This window comes from Babylonia areolata, chromosome 20 (genome assembly GCF_041734735.1).
Source record: "Babylonia areolata isolate BAREFJ2019XMU chromosome 20, ASM4173473v1, whole genome shotgun sequence".
In the NCBI taxonomy this organism is placed as follows: domain Eukaryota; kingdom Metazoa; phylum Mollusca; class Gastropoda; order Neogastropoda; family Buccinidae; genus Babylonia; species Babylonia areolata.
This window is the reverse complement of record NC_134895.1, coordinates 14,216,540-14,235,747: the sequence shown is the minus strand read 5'-3', so window position 1 is coordinate 14,235,747 and position 19,208 is coordinate 14,216,540. Positions and strand designations below refer to the sequence as shown.

The 19,208-nt window shown below is 39.6% G+C and overlaps 1 protein-coding gene across 1 annotated transcript in view; it reads left to right on the top strand.

The window, feature by feature from the left end:
* LOC143295161 (uncharacterized) overlaps positions 1-10,203 on the top strand; it is a 121,240-nt gene extending 111,037 nt beyond the window's left edge. The window contains exon 53 of the mRNA XM_076606735.1: positions 1,595-10,203. Within this exon, the coding sequence (XP_076462850.1) occupies positions 1,595-1,749 (155 nt within the window). The 3' untranslated portion in view covers positions 1,750-10,203. The remainder of the gene's footprint in view (positions 1-1,594) is intronic.
* The last annotated feature ends 9,005 nt before the right edge of the window (positions 10,204-19,208 follow it).

The following is a 19,208-nucleotide window of genomic DNA, read 5'->3' as shown; positions in this document are numbered from 1 at the left end:
TCAAATTATGGAGGCTGTGTGTGGTCTGCCAGTGGTCTGTCACTGAACACACTGATGGCTGTTTCAGGCACAGGTAAACTGTTAACAATTTGAAAAGGGTGTTTGAAAATTTGACGTTTCAGCTGAAAATTTGGAAAATTATTCAGTGGTTTGTAATCACAAAGTGACGGGCGCAATAGCCGAGTGGTTAAAGCGTTGGACTGTCAGTCTGAGGGTCCCGGGTTCAAATCACGGTGACGGCACCTGGTGGGTAAAGGGTGGAGATTTTTACGATCTCCCAGGTCAACATATGTGCAGACCTGCTAGTGCCTGAACCCCCTTCGTGTGTATATGCAAGCAGAAGATCAGATACGCACGTTAAAGATCCTGTAACCCATGTCAGCGTTCGGTGGGTTATGGAAACAAGAACATACCCAGCATGCACACCCCCAAAAATGGAGTATGGCTGCCTTCATGGTGGGGTAAAAACAGTCATACACATAAAAGCCCACTCGTGTGCATACGAGTGAACACAGAAGAAGAAGAAGAAGAAGTAATCACAAAGTGTAAATGGTCAATGTAAAAAAAAAAAAAAAAAATTTGCACATGCAAGGAAGCAACCATCTCTGGTTGTGAGTTTTGCCTCATTACATTGGCTGCATACACATACACACACAACTGTTTGCTGGAAATTCAGCATCACTTCACCATGCCCCCAAAAGAAGAAAACTGCAAGTTCCCAAGTGATCCCCTAACTTTTTGTGAACCGTGTATGTTTGCATGTAGATGTTAATAATAATAACAATGATGATTATAACAATAATCATGCCTATGTCAGTGTTGATAATAATCATGCCTATGTTAGTGTTGATAATAATCATGCCTACGTCAGTGTTGATAATAATCATGCCTATGTCAGATGTCTATAATAATCATGCCTATGTCAGTGTTGATAATAATCATGCCTATGTCAGATGTCGATAATAATTATGCCTGTGTCAGTTGTCAGTGACAATGATAATCATGTCTATGTCAGATGTTTATAATAATCATGCCTATGTCAGATGTTGAGCCTTTGTCAGATGCTAATTATAATCATGCCTATGTTAGATGTTAATAATAACCATGCCTGTCAGATGTTGATAATAACCATGCATATGTCAGAAGTTAATAATCATGCCTATATCATGACCTGCTAGTGCCTCCACCTCCTTCATGTGTGTATGCATGCAGATCAAATACACATGCTTAAGATCCTGTAATCCTTGTTAGCGTTTGGTGGGTTATGGAAACAACAACATACAACAACAACAACATACCTGGCTCTCGAACAAAGAAGAAGACGCCATATGCAACAAACTTTCAACCTTTCATTCCAAGTCAGGAAATTTCTTCTGCATGCATCCAGAATCAGAGAACCGATACCAAATAAACTCGTATTTTTCTTTCTTTCTTTTTTTTTTTTTTTTCTCTTTCTCTTTTTTTTTTTTTTTTTAAGGAGAATTTCTGTTCTTTGGAAATGGATTGTGATCCTTTTATGATGATGATGATGATGATTATCATTTTCATTGTTTTTTTATTATTGTCATTGTTATTTATAATGATTTTTGTTTAGGAGAGGTGATGTCCCTTGGGGACAGCGTCACAGAGTACTACTACACCACGTCCAGCGGTCAGGACCGACGGCGGTCGACCAACTACAACGAGTACGTGGTGTACCAGGAGAGCCAGGTGTGCATCCGCTACCTGCTGCAGTACCGCAACAAGTGAACAGGTCAGCAGGTCGACGGGTCAGCAGGTTGACAGGTCAGCGGGTCAGCAGGTCGACAGGTCAGCAGGTTGACAGGTCAGCAGGTCAGCAAGTTGACAGGTCAGCGGGACGACAGGTCAGTGGGTTGACACTCATTGTCGCCCGTTCGCTCACCTTGTGTTGGGGGCAGGCTTTTGTATTTGTTCTCGTTCAACTGATGGGGGTTTGTCAGCACTGAAATGGACTCTGTCCCCCCTTTTCCGTTCTTTTTTTTTTTTTTTTTTTTTCAGTTGGTTGGGCTCCAAACAATATGTTTTGATTCAGTCAGTTGGTGTTATGCTTTTCTTCTTTACATTATTTACTCAGTGATTTGTACTCATTTTTTTTTTTGGTGAGTGTGTGTTTATAATTGGTGTTTAATTACACATACTTAACCGTGACCCAACTAGTGCAGACTCCGGCAGGGGTCTTTTTTTTTTGTTGTTGTTGTTGTTTTGTTGTTTGTTTTTGGTTTGGATGTTTTTGGTTTTGGGGGGCTTTCTTTTACATTTACACGACATTTGAAAGATTTTTGTGTGTTAAGTTTGAGTAAAGGAGAAACACAAAATCCGATTTCTGTAAAATGCTGTGATATGAATTGCATTGGGCGTTTTCAGTCTTCTGTCACAGTTGCTTGTATTTTTTTTTTTTTTTTTAAATTGGGAATGTGGTGGTGTGTATTTTTATTGGGTCATAATCATGACTGTTGTTCGTTGTTGTTTTTTGTTTTGATTTTTTTAGTAAATGAAGGACTGTTTCTTTTGAGATGTTTTGATTATTTGTTATCGGGAATTGCAGTTCTGAGGCTTCTTATGTAAGAAATGTAATTATTTGATCATGTAGGCAGTTGCGATTGTTACGTCCTGTTCTGTAGAAAATAATTATGAATGTTTCTTCTTTTGTGGAAGCATGATTATTATTTTTCGTTGGATGGAATGTGATGGCTTACTGTCTTTGTTGTTTTGTGAAGACAAATGACAAAAGCCCATTTATTATTTTTTTTAATTTCTTTGGAAATTGTGATCATTGCATTGCATATTGTTCAGAACTGTGATTGTTGCTGCTTAAAAAAAAAAAAAGAATCTGTTGCAGTGGGGAAGGGGGTCTAGGGAGGGGGGTATTGCACTTGATGTTTAACCAGGTTTGTGGTAACAAGTTCCTTGTTAGTCTCCAGGACTGATGCAGTGGTTCGACTTTCGGATTTCTCTGGAAGTTGGCGTCTTTTATATAGGATTCTTGTTGACTGTTGCTTGTTGTTGTATATCAAGGGATTGTGATTGTTGCGTGTATTCTTGTTAAAGTATAGACACGGTTGCTTTTTGTAAGTTACAGGTGCGACTGCAGAACACATATGCCTGTAAATCAACTACCGGTTTTGTTTGTCATTCCATTGGAATATGATTTGTCTTTGTTTTGCAAAACTACGTTGATCGCTGCCTTGTCATTTATTATGAATCGGTTTTCTTCTAAAGGCAGTGAGATCATTGGTCTTCAACTACAAGTTTGTTGAACTGGTTTGAATTGATTGTCAAGGAGTGTAGGGTGGCGGTGAGAGCGGGAGGGAGGGGGGGGGGGGGGGGGGAACTGTTTGCTTTATTGTTGAGGAGTGAGGGACACCATTTGCTTTATTATTGAGGAGTGTGAGGCACCATTTGCTTTATTATTGAGGAGTGTGTGGCACCATTTGCTTTATTATTGAGGATTGAGGGGCATCATTTGCTTTATTATTGAGGATTGAGGGGCACCATTTGCTTTATTGTGGAGGAGTGTGTGGCACCATTTGCTTTATTGTGGAGGAGTGTGTGGCACCATTTGCTTTATTGTGGATGAGTGTGGGCCACCATTTGCTTTATTGTGGAGGAGTGTGGGCCACCATTTGCTTTATTGTGGATGAGTGTGGGCCACCATTTGCTTTATTGTGGAGGAGTGTGTGGCACCATTTGCTTTATTGTGGATGAGTGTGGGCCACCATTTGCTTTATTGTGGAGGAGTGTGTGGCACCATTTGCTTTATTGTGAGTGTGAGGCACCATTTGCTTTATTGTGGAGGAGTGTGTGGCACCATTTGCTTTATTGTGGAGGAGTGTGGGCCACCATTTGCTTTATTGTGGAGGAGTGAGGGGCACCATTTGCTTTATTGTGGAGGAGTGTGGGCCACCATTTGCTTTATTGTGGATGAGTGTGTGGCACCATTTGCTTTATTGTGAGTGTGAGGCACCATTTGCTTTATTGTGAAGGAGTGTGAGCCACCATTTGCTTTATTGTGGAGGAGTGTGAGCCACCATTTGCTTTATTGTGGATGAGTGTGGGCCACCATTTGCTTTATTGTGGATGAGTGTGGGCCACCATTTGCTTTATTGTGGAGGAGTGTGTGGCACCATTTGCTTTATTGTGGATGAGTGAGGGGCACCATTTGCTTTATTGTGGATGAGTGTGTGGCACCATTTGCTTTATTGTGGAGGAGTGTGTGGCACCATTTGCTTTATTGTGGAGGAGTGTGTGGCACCATTTGCTTTATTGTGGATGAGTGTGGGCCACCATTTGCTTTATTGTGGAGGAGTGTGTGGCACCATTTGCTTTATTATTGAGGAGTGTGAGGCACCATTTGCTTTATTATTGAGGTGTGTGGGGACTGCTTTATTGTTGAGGGATGTGGGAGAATTCTTTGCTTTATTCTTGAGGAGTGAGGGGCACTATTTACTTTATCATTTAAGGGTGTGGGGACACTTATTGTTGTGGAGTATGGGTGAAACTGTTTGCTTTTTGTTAGGGATGTGTAGACTAGCGCTTTTCTCCCAAGGAACTGGGATGGTTACATACACACAACTCTGCATCACAGAAATCCAAAGACCATCAGTTTTGTTGTACACATGGTACGAAGGACTGTTCTCTCTGTTGATCCTTTTAGATGTTGTCAGATTTGTATCAACCATAGTGTACAGGTTAACTGTTTGCTGTTTATCAAATGTTTAACGCTTGTGATGTTGCTTTTTTCATTATTATTATCATTATTATTCTTTTAATCAATTGTTGCTCTCCCCCTTGTGGGAATGCCTTTCAGTATTGATTATACAGTCACCTTTTGCAAATGTTGTGCTGGAATTAAAAAAAAAAAATCTTTTTTATTGCGTTTCTTTATTTCTGGCGTTTCCGTATTTTGTGTTGTCTCTTCCTTTTTGTTTATTATATATGATTATATTTAGGTTCAGGTTAGTTGTTTTTAAACCCTCTGATGAAAAACATGGAATGGTCAATGTCAGGGGTATGTCCTGGCTTTATGTGCATGAATTGTGACTACTTGTGCCTAGTTTTTGTTGTTGTTGTTTGTTTGTTTGATTTCTCCCCCAGGTTCTACAGGACTGATATTTAAAGTTCTGCAGCCCTGATATATATATATATATATATATATATATATGAGAGAGATACTCTGTGTGGTTGTCTGGGATGTAGGCAACGAAAGATAAAGATGAAAAAAAAAATAAAAAAGATTAAGTTTATAAAAAAAAAAGAGAGAGAAAAGATTGTTGCTCTGTGTTTTGAATAGGAGATGACAAGTGTCTTTTATTTAAAAAAAAAATCTTTTTATTCTTTTAAAATTACTGTTGAGGTTAAGATCTTTCCAGTTGTACGCTTATTTAAAAGCCTTGAGACGAAGGTAGATGAAACACTTGTGTGTCTTGTTAACTGTCTTTGAGGACACGAAAGGTGTTTGGGATTTGCAGTCACTATCTTGCAGCCTTTTCCATGTTTATTATTGATGACATAAGGAGATGATACTTTTTTCTTTTTTTTTTTTTATTCTTTAACTTGACATTTCTTTGTATATATTCATGTTTATGGATGAGAGGTTAAGATGTATTTTTGTGTGTGAATGATATCCTTTGTGTATTTCATGATAAAAGATTATCACCACAAAAAAGGGATTCTAGTTTCACAAGTTTCTTTCTTTTCACAGAACACTTGTACGTTAAATAAAAAAAAAATCAGTAAAAAAAAAAAAAAAAAAAATCTATTTATCTCTTAATAAAGTATTCAAAAGACAACGGTGGTGCTTAGGATTGGTAGAGAAGCTGTCTGCGATGAGAGTCAACTCTCCCTTAGAATCCTTTTAACTCATTCAGCCCTGCAACCCCGAGCATTTCTCCGACGTGGAAATATGTCTCATTGAAAGGGTTTTCACTGTCATACATGATGCATTTGCCACAAAGAAAGGGAACTAACTTGCCACAAAGAAAGGGAACTAACTTGGGAACTAACTTACACAGTGTATTTTGTCAGTGTGGTGGAGGAAAAAACTGGTTGATTTCAGTATTTTTTCTTTGTTTTTTTTTTTTCTGCATCAAGCAGGGGAGTCTGCCGAAGTTGTCAGCTCCCCAAGATTGAATGGGTTAAGACATTGTTTTTTTGTTTAAGAAAAGATAGATGGGGAAGTACCTTATGGGGGAAAAAAAAAAAAAAAAGAAGAAGAGAGAGAACAGCAAGATGAAGATGTGGTTTGTATGTCTCCCTGTCCTCCTCCTGCTACATTTCTTACTCTTGAGGAGTACAAGCCCGAGAATTATAACTGCAAGTACAAGCTGAAGCTGTGCTAGCATCGTTTTTTGTTTCTTTCTTTCCCCCCTTTGATAACCTTAATTTTGATGATTGTTTGGATGAAATGGTGGCTTAATTAAATATGATGGCTTTTTATATATATATTTTTTTTTAACTATGAACAAACTATGATAGCTTTGTTCCTTGTTTTCCAGCATTGTGATTTGCGCAGAGTTTAGGAATATCACTCGCTATGCAGTCAACATTGTCTGTGATAAATAAAAGGACAGTTTAATTAACCCCTTGACTGCTGTCGACAAGTACGCTGGTCAGTGAACGGCTGTCGCACACCTCACTGAGATAATCCAGAGCTTGCTTACTGGTCAGGAAGATTGGTCACCACCACTCTTGCATTTGGAAGTCTTTCTCTTGGGATAGCGTTACTTTCATTGAAGCAAAATCAGTGACATCATGAATGAGTACGCACACAAAAAAGTGGTGACTGCTTTTCAGACTGGTCCTGTTTCATCAGCATTCTGCTGTCAAAGGGTGAACCAGTGCTTCATTCACACCAGGGATGTTTTTAACTCATTCTGCTCCAGGTACTAGTTAACTCGGGCCATGATTACTTCCCCTGTGGACCAGGTATGCATATTCTCATACCAGCACACTATTCTGATTTGGTTTATTCTTGCTTGGTACAGTTGGCATTCTAAACTGAATCATTGATGGATTCTGGAAGCATGAAAACGAAGCTTTGTTTGACCGCTTAAATCAACAATTCCTCCATCAATATTAACCGTTTTAGTGAATCACCCTGTTTTTTCTGCAGTGGTCTCGTAGTGCTGGTCCAGAGGAGTTGTAGCAGGCATGCAGCTTTGGGGTAGAATGAGTTAAAACAGATGGAGTTAAAACAGATGGATGTGGAAATTTTGTGGCAGTGGATGCCTGTCTGTGTGGAGGCAAAACACCAGCAACAAACAAACAAACAAACAAAAAAGTGAACCTGAACATGGAAAAGGACAAGGATTAAATGCTGTTCTGCATGTCTATTTCTTCTGATCTTTTCATTCATTAAAAAAAAACTGATTTATCAGTTTATTCGAGAAAAAAAAAGAATATGGATTTGACACTGTGCACCATATTAATATCATGTGACTAGAGTTTTTCATGTTGTTTTCTAATGCAAGGTGCCGTGGCTGGCAAAAACGGTTAGGCACTGGACTTCTGATCCAGAAGTCGCCTGTGATCAGGGTTCAGGGCCCTGTTTCAATAATCATGATGTTGTGTCCTTTGGGGAAAGCCACTTCACTCCACTTCTCCTCACTACATCCAGGTGTAGAAGGTGTAGCAGCCTTCGTCAGATAGGGATGGTTAAAATGATAGAAGGAGAAGATGTGGCTCCTCCTGTCTTTTCCAGATCCGTAGAGGCACTGAATATGTATTCACTGCTCTGATGGGTGTAAAAGGCTTTGGGATCTTTAACGGTAACTTTCTCACTGATGTATAGATGAGGACAGGTCGGATGTTTAACATTAAATTCTTTGAGTCCTTTGGTGTATTGATGAGGTGGTGGGTGACGCTGTGTTTCAACTTGTCGGATCGTCGTGTTGGCGTTACGTCAGCTCTGTTTTCTGTTGTGCCTTTCCAAGTAACTGGTGAATGGTTTTTGGTGTGGACTTTTTTTTTTTTTTTTTGTTGTTGTTGTTGTTGTTGTCAGGTCTTTGAAGTGTTTTTCTGTTGTTGATGCTTTGCAGTTTGTACAGAGTAGTTTGCTTGAATTTGGTAAGGTAATGGCAAATAGACGAAATTGGCTTGATATAAAAGAACAAGAGAGAACAAAAAGAAAACAAAACTGTAAAAAAAAACACAAAAAAAGACCATAGTGAATTAGATGGGAGGCCAAAGGGGGTCTCCATGGCTGTTTCTGTCTTTCTTTCTACTGTTTGGTAAGTGTGAAGAGTTGATGTTTTGACCAGTAGCATTATGTTGAAAAGAATACAAAGGGGCCAGCTGGCAATTAAGATTGTTGGTGTTGCATTATTTAGTTATGTGATATTTTTTTAACAAAAATTAAAGAAAATAATTTTTATTATTTTATTTTATTTTTTTCACAGAACGCTCTTGAGTCAAGAAAGGATGTAAGCACACGTAAAGTCATAGGCACAAACACACACACACACACACACACACACACACACACAGAGCTCAAAGGTCACTGTAAAAATTGTTTAGAAAAAAACAAACAAATGATAAATGATTGTTGACATGAGAGACATTTTTCTGTTGTGATGGTTAATACTTTAACTGTTGATGTCAGACGTTCGATGAAATTTCATGTCATATTTTTTCTTTTTTTAATGATCCAGGTGAGAGTTTGTTTTGTGGGTTTTTTTTTGTACAAGAAATATGCAGGCCTTATGGTTCATAATAACAGCGGTGCTGTATATTTTAGTATGATGAAGTGGTCTGAATGACTGATAGTATGGCAACGAAAATTTATATGATTCTCCTGCACCTTGCCATCATTTTTGTCGTTCCATGGGACGTTGGCAATTTTTCCTTCATGAAATAAAATCATTTATCATTGTAAAATGATAGGGTCAAAAGCCAATCGCAGCACACATGGTTAACCAGTTCATTTGCATTCTGAGGAAAATGAAATTTTTTTTTTGTTTTCTTTCTCATCTCATCTATCCCTTGACCCGTGGGTGGGTCGTTGGGGCACCATGGATGCCTGCCTGGTCAGCTCGCGCCACCTGCCTCGGTCCTCAGCGGCCCTTTGAGTTGTGGCAAATGGCAGGCCCGTCCACTCTTTGATGTTGTCCTCCCACCGCTTTCTCTGTCTGCCTCTCTTCCTCCTTCCTTGTACGGTACCCTGCAGGATGGTCTTGGCTAGGCCGTCTGATCGTGTGATGTGTCCATACCAGCGGAGCTTGCGTTCCTTCACTGTGGTTAGCAGGTCTTTGAATGGGCCAATGGCGTTTTGGACTCTTCTTTTCACTTCCTCATTTGTGATGTGGTCTTTGTATGTAATGTTCAGGATGTTCACTGTTTTCTTTCACTGAGGGGAAAAGTAACATCAGAAGTGACTGGTGGTCCTGGGAATGAGGAAGAGTGCAAAGTTTGGAATCAGAACTTTCCTTCACCACACATGGACATGCATCATTCCGTCATCATTTGAGGGAGGAAGGTGGTGGAATGGATAAGAAGCTCATCTGCCAATACAGTGTCTGGGTTTGAATCCCCCTCTCTGTCCTTCCTCCCAAGTTTGACTGGAAAACTCAAACTGAGCATCCATTCATTCGGAGGAGACGATAAACCGAGGTCCCTCCCATGTGCAGTACGCACTTGGCGCACTGAAAAAGAACCCATGGCAACAAGTGTTGTCCTGTGGCAAAGTTCTGTAGAAGAGATCCACTCTGATAGGTTTACCTTCACAAATGGACAAAAGTATGTCCTCAAGACCTGACTAGCGCAAACAAACTGATATTCAAGATAAAAAAAAAATAGTTATACATTCATCAAAGGGTTGGCATCTTTGTAATAATAAGGGAAAAACTCCTGTGTGACAAAAAGTAGAAAACGATGCAGCACAACACTGTACCTACATCCTCACCTTTGTAAAAAAAAAAAAAAAAAAAAAAAAAAAAAAAAAAAAATTAAGAAAAAAAAGAAAAAGGCAGTACACTGAATGTGATAGTGTGTGAACACACAGTGTGATTTGTGATCAGCCTATTTGTGCATTCTGTGATTTTTTTTCCAAAGGTTTAAGTGAGAAAACATTCATCATAAACTCTATCGATTCATATATTTTACATTTTATACAATATGCATAACCCATGGTATCTTTGTTAATGACACGTATATTAGGATGTGTATTAAAATGTTGTGCTGTGAGAAGATGAGTATGTTTTGTGGTTAAGAAAGATACCTGTGTGTTTAGTGTGTGTGCGTGTGTGAGTGCAGATTTGTGTGCCTTTAAGTGTATGCACTGATCGTTCCTGTTCACTCGACTGATTTGGGCGTACAATGTATCAGACTTAGAAGTTCCAGCACCATAGGACACGTGAGACAGTCAAAGCGCTCCATTAAAGATTTTGGTCTTCAGCCAGTTTGCTGGTGTCACCCCACCATCTGTCAACAAATTTCAGTTTCACTTTCACCCCTGAATACAGAGTATGTCTGCCTACATGGCATGGTAAAAACGGTCATACACATAAAAGCCCACTCGTGTACATATGAGGGAACGTAGGGGTTGCAGCCCATGAACGAAGAAGAAGAAGAGTTTCACTTTCACTTTCTCAAGGAAGTGTCGCTGCGTTCAGACAAATCCATACATGCTACATATCCATATCTGCTAGGCAGATGTCTGACAGCAGCATAACTCACCGCACTGGTCAGGCCTTGAGTGCATGTATATGTATTCATGTGCCTGTCAGAGTGGATTTCTTTTTGCCAGTGGACAATGTTTTTGTCACCATGAGCTCTTTTTCAGTTGGCCAAGTGTGCTGCACACGGGACCTCAGTTTATTGTCTCATCCGAATGACTGGACTGGACTCTGATTTTGATTTTTTAGTCAAACTTGGGAGAAAGGGCAAGAGCGGGAATCGAACCCACACCCTCATGAACACTGTGTTGGCAGATTCAGTTTCAGTCTGTAAATGAGGCGTCACTGCATTTGGGCAAATCCATGTACGCTACACGTACTACTACTGCTAGGCAGATGCCTGACCAGCAGCATGGTCTAATACGTTTAGTCAAGGTTCGAGTGCATGCATATATTGGCAGGTAAGTGTCAACCACTCTGCCCCCCTTCTCCTGACAAGTCTGAGGTCTCTGTCCACTGTTTGACGCCCACTTCATCTTGGGCCATCACGTCACCCCTTCTGTCTTCTCATATGTATGTACACGTCAGTGTCTAGCTCAGGGCATGGTGTGCATTTCTTGTTGCAGGGAGCTTCGATACATGTCCCACGAATTACATGGATTATTTCAGACTCATAAGTTGTACGTAAACACAAACTTGTTCAGTAGAGGTGGGTGGGCATGGGGAGTGGGGGAGATAGGGGGGCAGGGATGGGGTGTGTGTGGGGGGATTTGGGGGGGGGTGCCGGGTTGGTTGGACTGATGAGTTGGGTTTCGTGTAGTGAGTTAGTTTTTGTCTGTGCGTTTAGAGTTGACTTAATCAAAATTTTGTGCCTTATAAATATTATTATTAGTAGTAGTAATAGTATTTTTATATATTTATCTATTATTACTATTTAAAAAAATTTAATCATTTATTTTCTTAATCTTATTTTTTAATATTTTTTTCTCAAGGCCTGACTAAGCGCGTTGGGTTACGCTGTTGGTCAGGCATCTGCTTGGCAGATGTGGTGTAGCGTATATGGATTTGGCCGAACGCAGTGACGCCTCCTTGAGCTACTGATACTGATGCTGAGTTAGCATGAAGGTCTCAGTGAGGTCTGTAAAGTTCGGGTCTTCAGTCTTCTTGTCACGCCGTCTTTCCAAGACATTCAGGTACTTGGTTATGCATTCACAGCACTTAAGTGTGATTAAGAAAAAAAGAAAAAGAGAGAGAGAGAGAGGCCGATGGGGGTAGACCACGGACCTTTATTTCACAGTATCAAGGCAGGACCTGTCTGGCTAGCGAAGCTCTAGCTCCCCGCGCAGGAATCCTCCCGGACTCCCCACCGGCTTGTGCAGCTCTCGCCGTACTTTACCGCTGCTTTGATCTGATCCTGATGCTGGCAGGGAATTCCACGCTGGAATAGTTCTAAGGAGAGAAAAAAAATGTAGGCAGCCATGCTCTTGTTTTCGGGGGTGTGCATGCTGGATATGTTCTGGTTTCCATAATCCACCGAACGCTGAGATGGATCAGGTTACAGGATGTTATACGTGCGTACTCGATCTTCTGTGTGCGTATTTACACAAAGGGGGTTCAGGCACAAGCAGGTCTGCATATAATGTTGACCTGTGAGATCGGAAAAATCTCCACCCTTTACCCACCAGGCGCGACGGGGTCGAACTTAATGTGGAAACTCGGGCGAGAATCCTGCGTTCTAACCGTTTGACATCACGCCGTCTTAAAAAAGAATTAAAAAAAAAAAAGATAAAAAAAATTAAAGATAATGATGAGGGATCTTCATGTGTGTATAGTTAAGGTGAAAGCTGGTGGGATGAGATTCCGGTGATAAACAAGAGAGTTATAATTAGTAACCTCAACTACCCTGTTAAGGCTTGTCGCTTGCCCACCAAATGCACGTATGTGAGGACACTAATTATTTTATGTCCTCATGTGCTGTCGTGTAGTATGATGCACTATTGTAATGCACTGTTTCATCTGAGGCGCTAATCAGAGCCCATTAAATGGGAAGTTTGCACCATTCCTACTTTATCCTTTTTTTCTTCTTCTTCTTCTGAATATTATTGTCATCATTATTAAGGGGAATGGAAAAAAACCCAAACAAAAACAACAACAACAACAAAAAAACCAACAACAAAAAAACAGCAACTGATTGTGATACCTAACTGCGAAAAGAATTCGCTATTATTGCACCGAGATGGCCTTCACTTCACACACCTGTGCTCTACTGATCGATAAGTATTGGTGCAGTAAATCACTGTCGCTACACACAAGGTCAGAACATACCAAGCTGGCCGTGACCTTCAGTTGTCGAAGATAAGGATTCAATCCTTTAGACACATGGGTGTCTGATAGAAACTAGGATAGGTACGTGATTGTTTCTGCTTCACCGTGTTTGTATGTATGTATGTATGTATGCAGTTGTGCTTGCGTTTTTTGGCTTCTGTTGGATTTACGTTCTTGCATTTCACGAGTACACGGCGAGTGCGCAAAACACACAAACACACACACTAATTTTTTTTTTTATTTTTTTTTTTTTTACCATACGCTACAACGTATTTGTAAAGCAGATGTCTGACCAGCAGCGGCATAACCCAACGTCAGGCCCTGAGTGGAAAAAAAAAAATCAAAGAATAAATGAATAAAAAAAGAAAGAAAGAAAGAAAGAAAATCAAATCATCATCTCCTCCGTGTACAGTCACCAGGGCGCCGTACAGAACTGTTCACCAGAGGCCTGTCGATCGGTTGTGTGTGTACCAAAACCTGCATGCAAGCATGCATGTGTGTCTCTGCACTCGTATTGGACAGAATGAAAAACAAAGTAAAATTTGAACACTTTCCAGGCGCCTATGGCTCCCACAATTCACGTGGCTGACTATCATTATATATATATATCTACCGGGAGAACTACGACGTGGATGGCAAAGGTCTGTGCACTTTATGTCAATTGACATTTTTCAGCGTGTCGATTGGCGCAGCAGGTGACGCCAAAGGTCGTCAATACAACACAGCTGCTCAGGCAGCAGGATCGACATCATGCAGCGTTAGCTAAACCCATGCCACCAATGATGCTCAAGCGTTTTTGTTTTCTGCGTGAATTTTTATTCATTTTTCTTTTGGAAAAAAAAGGAGGAAAAACAAACAAACAAACAAACAACAGCAAAAAACAAAACAAAACAAAAAAACCCAAACACACACACACACAAGAACAAGAGAGGCAAGGCCTTCAAGGCTCACTTGTGATACACTTTTAAAAAAAAAAATCTAATCGTTAAAATGTGTTCTGTATTTGTTATTATAAAGCTTCGGGTTAAAAAAAAAAAAAGAAATAAAAAGTCCTAGCGGCAGATTCGAACCCCGCGTGGTCTGGTGAGAAGAAACTGTCTTACCCAGTACATTGTCGTGGCGCCTTAACTCACGTTCAAAAATATAACATTTAAACATGCTTTTTTGAAGGGCGATAAATCGATTGTGGTATTCGCAGTGAGAACGCTGTTTAAATCATATTATTCTGGTGTATCTTGGGCGCTCAAAAAATCTTTAAGGGCAATTAAAAATTCTTTTTAAGACCGCGGTAAAGAAGATGTGGCTATCGCCGCAATCACACTGCAAAATTTAGCCGTTTCCTCTGGATCTAGATAGATGTACAAGTTTAGTTACACCAGGTTGACACGGTCGATTCAATTTCTCTTTTATGTTCATTCTAGTTTTAAAGTTGATATGAAAATTGAGTATTTTGTTAAACTAATATCATGTAGAGCCAAGTACAAGTACTTCTAAACGTCGTATGAAGTGAAAAGAACTTCATTTTGAGAAAAGTCAAGACTTGAAATTTTTACGTTTCATCGATTCAAGGGTATTAACTCACATGGTTTATTATTTTTAACTGTGAATTCCGACTGATTCTGTGGATATTTTTATGGTAGTTTGGTGCCTAATCCAGTAAGTGATGAGGCGGTCACAAATCTTTCTCTGAATAAATATTTAACGGTTTCCTTCTCCAACTTTCCATCACATGTTATCGTGTATTTTCGATTGATTATAGGATTAAACAGGCAGGTCAACAACTTGAAACAAAATGGCGTCGTTCGCTTTCGCGAAGAATATGAGCACGCGCTTTGAATATGTATAAATATATGTATGCAATTGATTTTTGCCCATGACCTTCAGGGCTCAGCCAGTAGATCTATAAAGTCCACTCGTCGTATTGATTTTAGTATTTTCCGAAAAAGACCACTGGGGCGAATGAACATAGTGAAAGCCCTGTGCACTGAGAGTAAAACACACAAGCTTTTTATGTATTGAGTATAATTTCAAAATGTAATGTTTAAGATGAGAAAGATCAGTTTAAAGCAAATTAAGTCCCCTAGCATTAATTACAGATTAATTTCAAATTAAGTCCCCTAGCATTAATTACAGATTAATTTCCCCTTTTTTACTATCTGCACCAAAGACATGCAAAATAAATATAACTTCCATGCTTAGCAAAATAAGTTCCTGTTTGAACAAAAAATGATAAAAATGACTGCTCTTGTTGTGTCAGAATATCAGATCAAAGTGCCAAGTTTAGAGAATAAAAAAAATATAAATATAACAGTAAATTCGGTTTTCATATAATTTGGCTTCTTTTTTTTGTGTGCCCATCCCAGAGGTGTAATATTGTTTTAAACAAGATGACTGGAAAGAACTGAATTTTTCTTATTTTTATGCCAAATTTGGTGTCAACTGACAAAGTATTTGCAGAGAAAATGTCAATGTTAAAGTTTACCACGGACACACACACACACACACACACACACACACACACGCACAACCGAACACAGGGTTAAAACACAGGCTCACTTTGTTTACACAAGTGAGTCAAAAACAGGACACCATACCAAGAAGGACAACTCGGTTTGTAAGTAAATGTAGATTGGATTCACACAAGGGCGCACGCACGCACGCACACACACACACACACACACACACACATGCCCACGAACACAGACGCACGCAAACTTACATTGACCAATATATATATATATATATATATATATATATATATATATATAGAGAGAGAGAGAGAGAGAGAGAGAGAGAGAGAGAGGCCTATATATATATGTTTTGTGAGAATTTCAATTTCCGTCGTCACGTGAGAGACACTGAACACTGAAATGTTTAATGTCATTAGCTGTAAAGCTCTACTGACATAGTAGGTACAAATCCGGCAGAACAAAAATGATGCAAAACAGACAAAATGGAACAGAAAGGGAAAACAGGTAGAAGGGAAGCAAAATAAACCACTAAGGGATAAGCCACACACGTGAGAGAGAGAGAGAGAGAGAGATTGATATAGTTTCTTTTCTATCTTTTTTTGGCCTCAGATTTGCAAGTCCACGAAGCATTTTATTTATCTCTTTTTATAGCGCTGCACATGGGACCTTCCACTCTGACAGGAAAAAAACAACAAACAAAAAAAAAACAAAACAAAATGAAAGTCGTCAAATTTCTTGTCTCCAAAGATTGATTCACATGAGATCGCCGTGTTGCTCCTGCTCAAAATACAAACGTAAAATATGCATTTAAAAGGCACGCGCACGTTTGTGTGTGTAGTTGAAAGACTGACCACATAAAACTTATATTCTTACATTCCTATCAGTTTACATTGACTTGTCTGCGAGCACCTGTTGTATTCATAACAATTATCAATATTAACTCTTTTAAGACATGTACACACTTGTCTGAATATTTTTTAAAAGAGATCACATCATTAAATAACACACACACACACACACACACACACACACACACACACACACACACATCTAGCAGTACTCGTTGAAGTGGGCAAACATCCCTTGACCGACTGTGTCAAATAATGAAATGTTGGTCAAACATTACACAAGCACGAGACAAGTCGTATGTTAAACTTGGGCACGACATCTTACACACGAGATAAAACACCAAACATGGACTGAGTTTGTCAGAATGATATAACACCTTGGTTCAGGACACGCTTGGAATCAGTCGATACTAGTTCGATTTTCACAGTCTTAGTCACGTTAAAATGAATAAATGAATATACTGTTTGACAAAAGCTTACATTTGGGCCAACAGCAAAGCGAGAGCTGTATGATCGATGATTTCTCCATTGATTGCGAAGGGAAGTCACTTTACAGCTTAGTCTTGTGTGAAGGACGATGGCTCTCTAACTTGGAGGCAAGATTGCACTGGCTCTTAGTGCTGCAGCCTTTGGGGCCAGTTGGCCTTTGGGAACCATCCCAACGCCGACTGTCCTAAAACCCTCATGGCCGAGAGAGTGGGGATGTAACTTTCACTCTCCACTACTATCGAAATCCAGCCCAAATAGTTGGGACAGCAGTTGCCTCCTCTGATGTTCTAATGGTCATTGTCGGACAGGACTATCATACACTAGAATACGAATATCATGTGTAGACTGAGAACCCTCGCGACGCATTTTTACATTTGTGTTTCCTGAATACAAAATTAATGTAACTGCACATATGAAACTGCTTGCAAAAGAAACTTTAATCTTTCTTCCGATGAATGAATTGTAGAGTGATGGCCTAGAGGTAACGCGTCCGCCTAGAAAGCGAGAGAATCTGAGCGCGCTGGTTCGAATCACGGCTCAGCCGCCGATATTTTCTCCCCTCCACTAGACCTTGAGTGGTGGTCTGGACGCTAGTCATTCGGATTAGACGATAAACCGAGGTCCCGTGTGCAGCATGCACTTAGCGCACGCAAAAGAACCCACGGCATCAAATGGGTTGTTCCTGGATAAAATTATGTAGAAAAATCCACTTCTATAGAAAAAACCAAATAAAACTGCACGCAGGAAAAAATACAAAAAATGGGTGGCGATGTAGTGTAGTGACACACTCTCCCTGTCTCTTGTTTTTTCTTTTCTTCTTTTTACTCATTTTCGCTTCTTTACCTTTGTTCCCTCTTTAGGGAGAGGGCTGGATGTAAAAACAAACAAACAAACAAGAGAGGCAAGGCCTTCAAGACTCACTTGTGATACACTTAAAAAAAAATCTAATCGTTAAAATGTGTTCTGTATTTTTTATGCCTAATTTGGTGTCAACTGACAAAGTATTTGCAGAGAAAATGTCAATGTTAAAGTTTACCACGGACACACAGACACACACACACACACACACAGACAGATAGACAGACACACACACACACACACACACACACACACACACAACCGAACACCGGGTTAAAACATAGACTCACATTGTTTACACAAGTGAGTCAAAAATCAAAATACAATCAAAAGACATCAATACTTTCCAATTATCCCAACATTCACAGCCATTCCACGCAAAGCAAAATAAGAGAGAGAGAGAGAGCATGAAACACACACACACACACACACACACACACACACACACACACATGCACTCACTTCAAGAGAGAGCGAGAGGGAACCCACAAATTGTCGAAAGCAATGTTGGATTTCAGGTGACGTCAAGTTTTGTGAATAGGTACATTTTAAAATTCTGCTTAAAGTTGTTGTGGTTAGTTATATCTTTTATTGTGATGGTAAATTATTCCAGTAAGTTCCCCCGCTGTATGTGAGACTGGACTTAATAAGATCAAGATCTGGAAGAAGTATATCCAACTTATGTACATGTCTAATGTTATTTACTTGGAAGTTGTTTTTACTAATTGAAGGAGGAGAGAGAGAGAGAGAGAGCAGAACTCAGAACGTTTTTTTTTTTTATTCAAAGATTAAGATTTTAGGCATGGCCCATTCTTCCAACCTGTCCTTCCTAATCTACATCAGTTACAATAGCACATATATATTTAACTCACTCAGTACGGCCAGTCACGGCCTCTCTTCAGTCTCCTCTACACATACCCCTCGGATGTCCAGTGGGTGTCTGAATGACCCAACTTTTAGCTTCCGTCGTCAGAATTGTGGTATTCTTTGTCAACATTCACGTCTTCAGTATAAGAGCCTTCCGCTTGCAATATTTTGATGAGGCCGGTAATTGGGGTGAAACGCTGTTAACGTCGACTCTTTCGCCGTTCGTATGGAAAGAGTTATTGAGCAGGGGAGAAAGAGGGAACGGAACTGAAAAAAAGGCCTGCAGAAAAAAAAAATGATAAAGAACAGACACACGCACATTGTTGTTATCATCAAATCCACCTACCACAGTTGTAATTCATACTTAAATGACTACTACCATCACCAATATCACTTATACAACAGCTATTATCACCATCATGATGGAATGAAATGAATAAATCCATGCATGCACACAAAATAGAAGAAAATGGAAGAAATCAAACAAGCAAACAAAACAAAGTGAATGAAAAGAAAATAGGACATAATAAGAACAAGACCAAAACAACAACAAGGAGAAACAATAAAAACGGATCCATTTATAAGTTAGACATATAAATGCCCTCATTGTTACTGCCAACGGTCGCTTCGATATCTGAGTCATTTATTGTTAGTAGAAGGATTGAAGATATTTATGGAGATCTGACTCAAAACAATACAACAAACACAAACACACACAC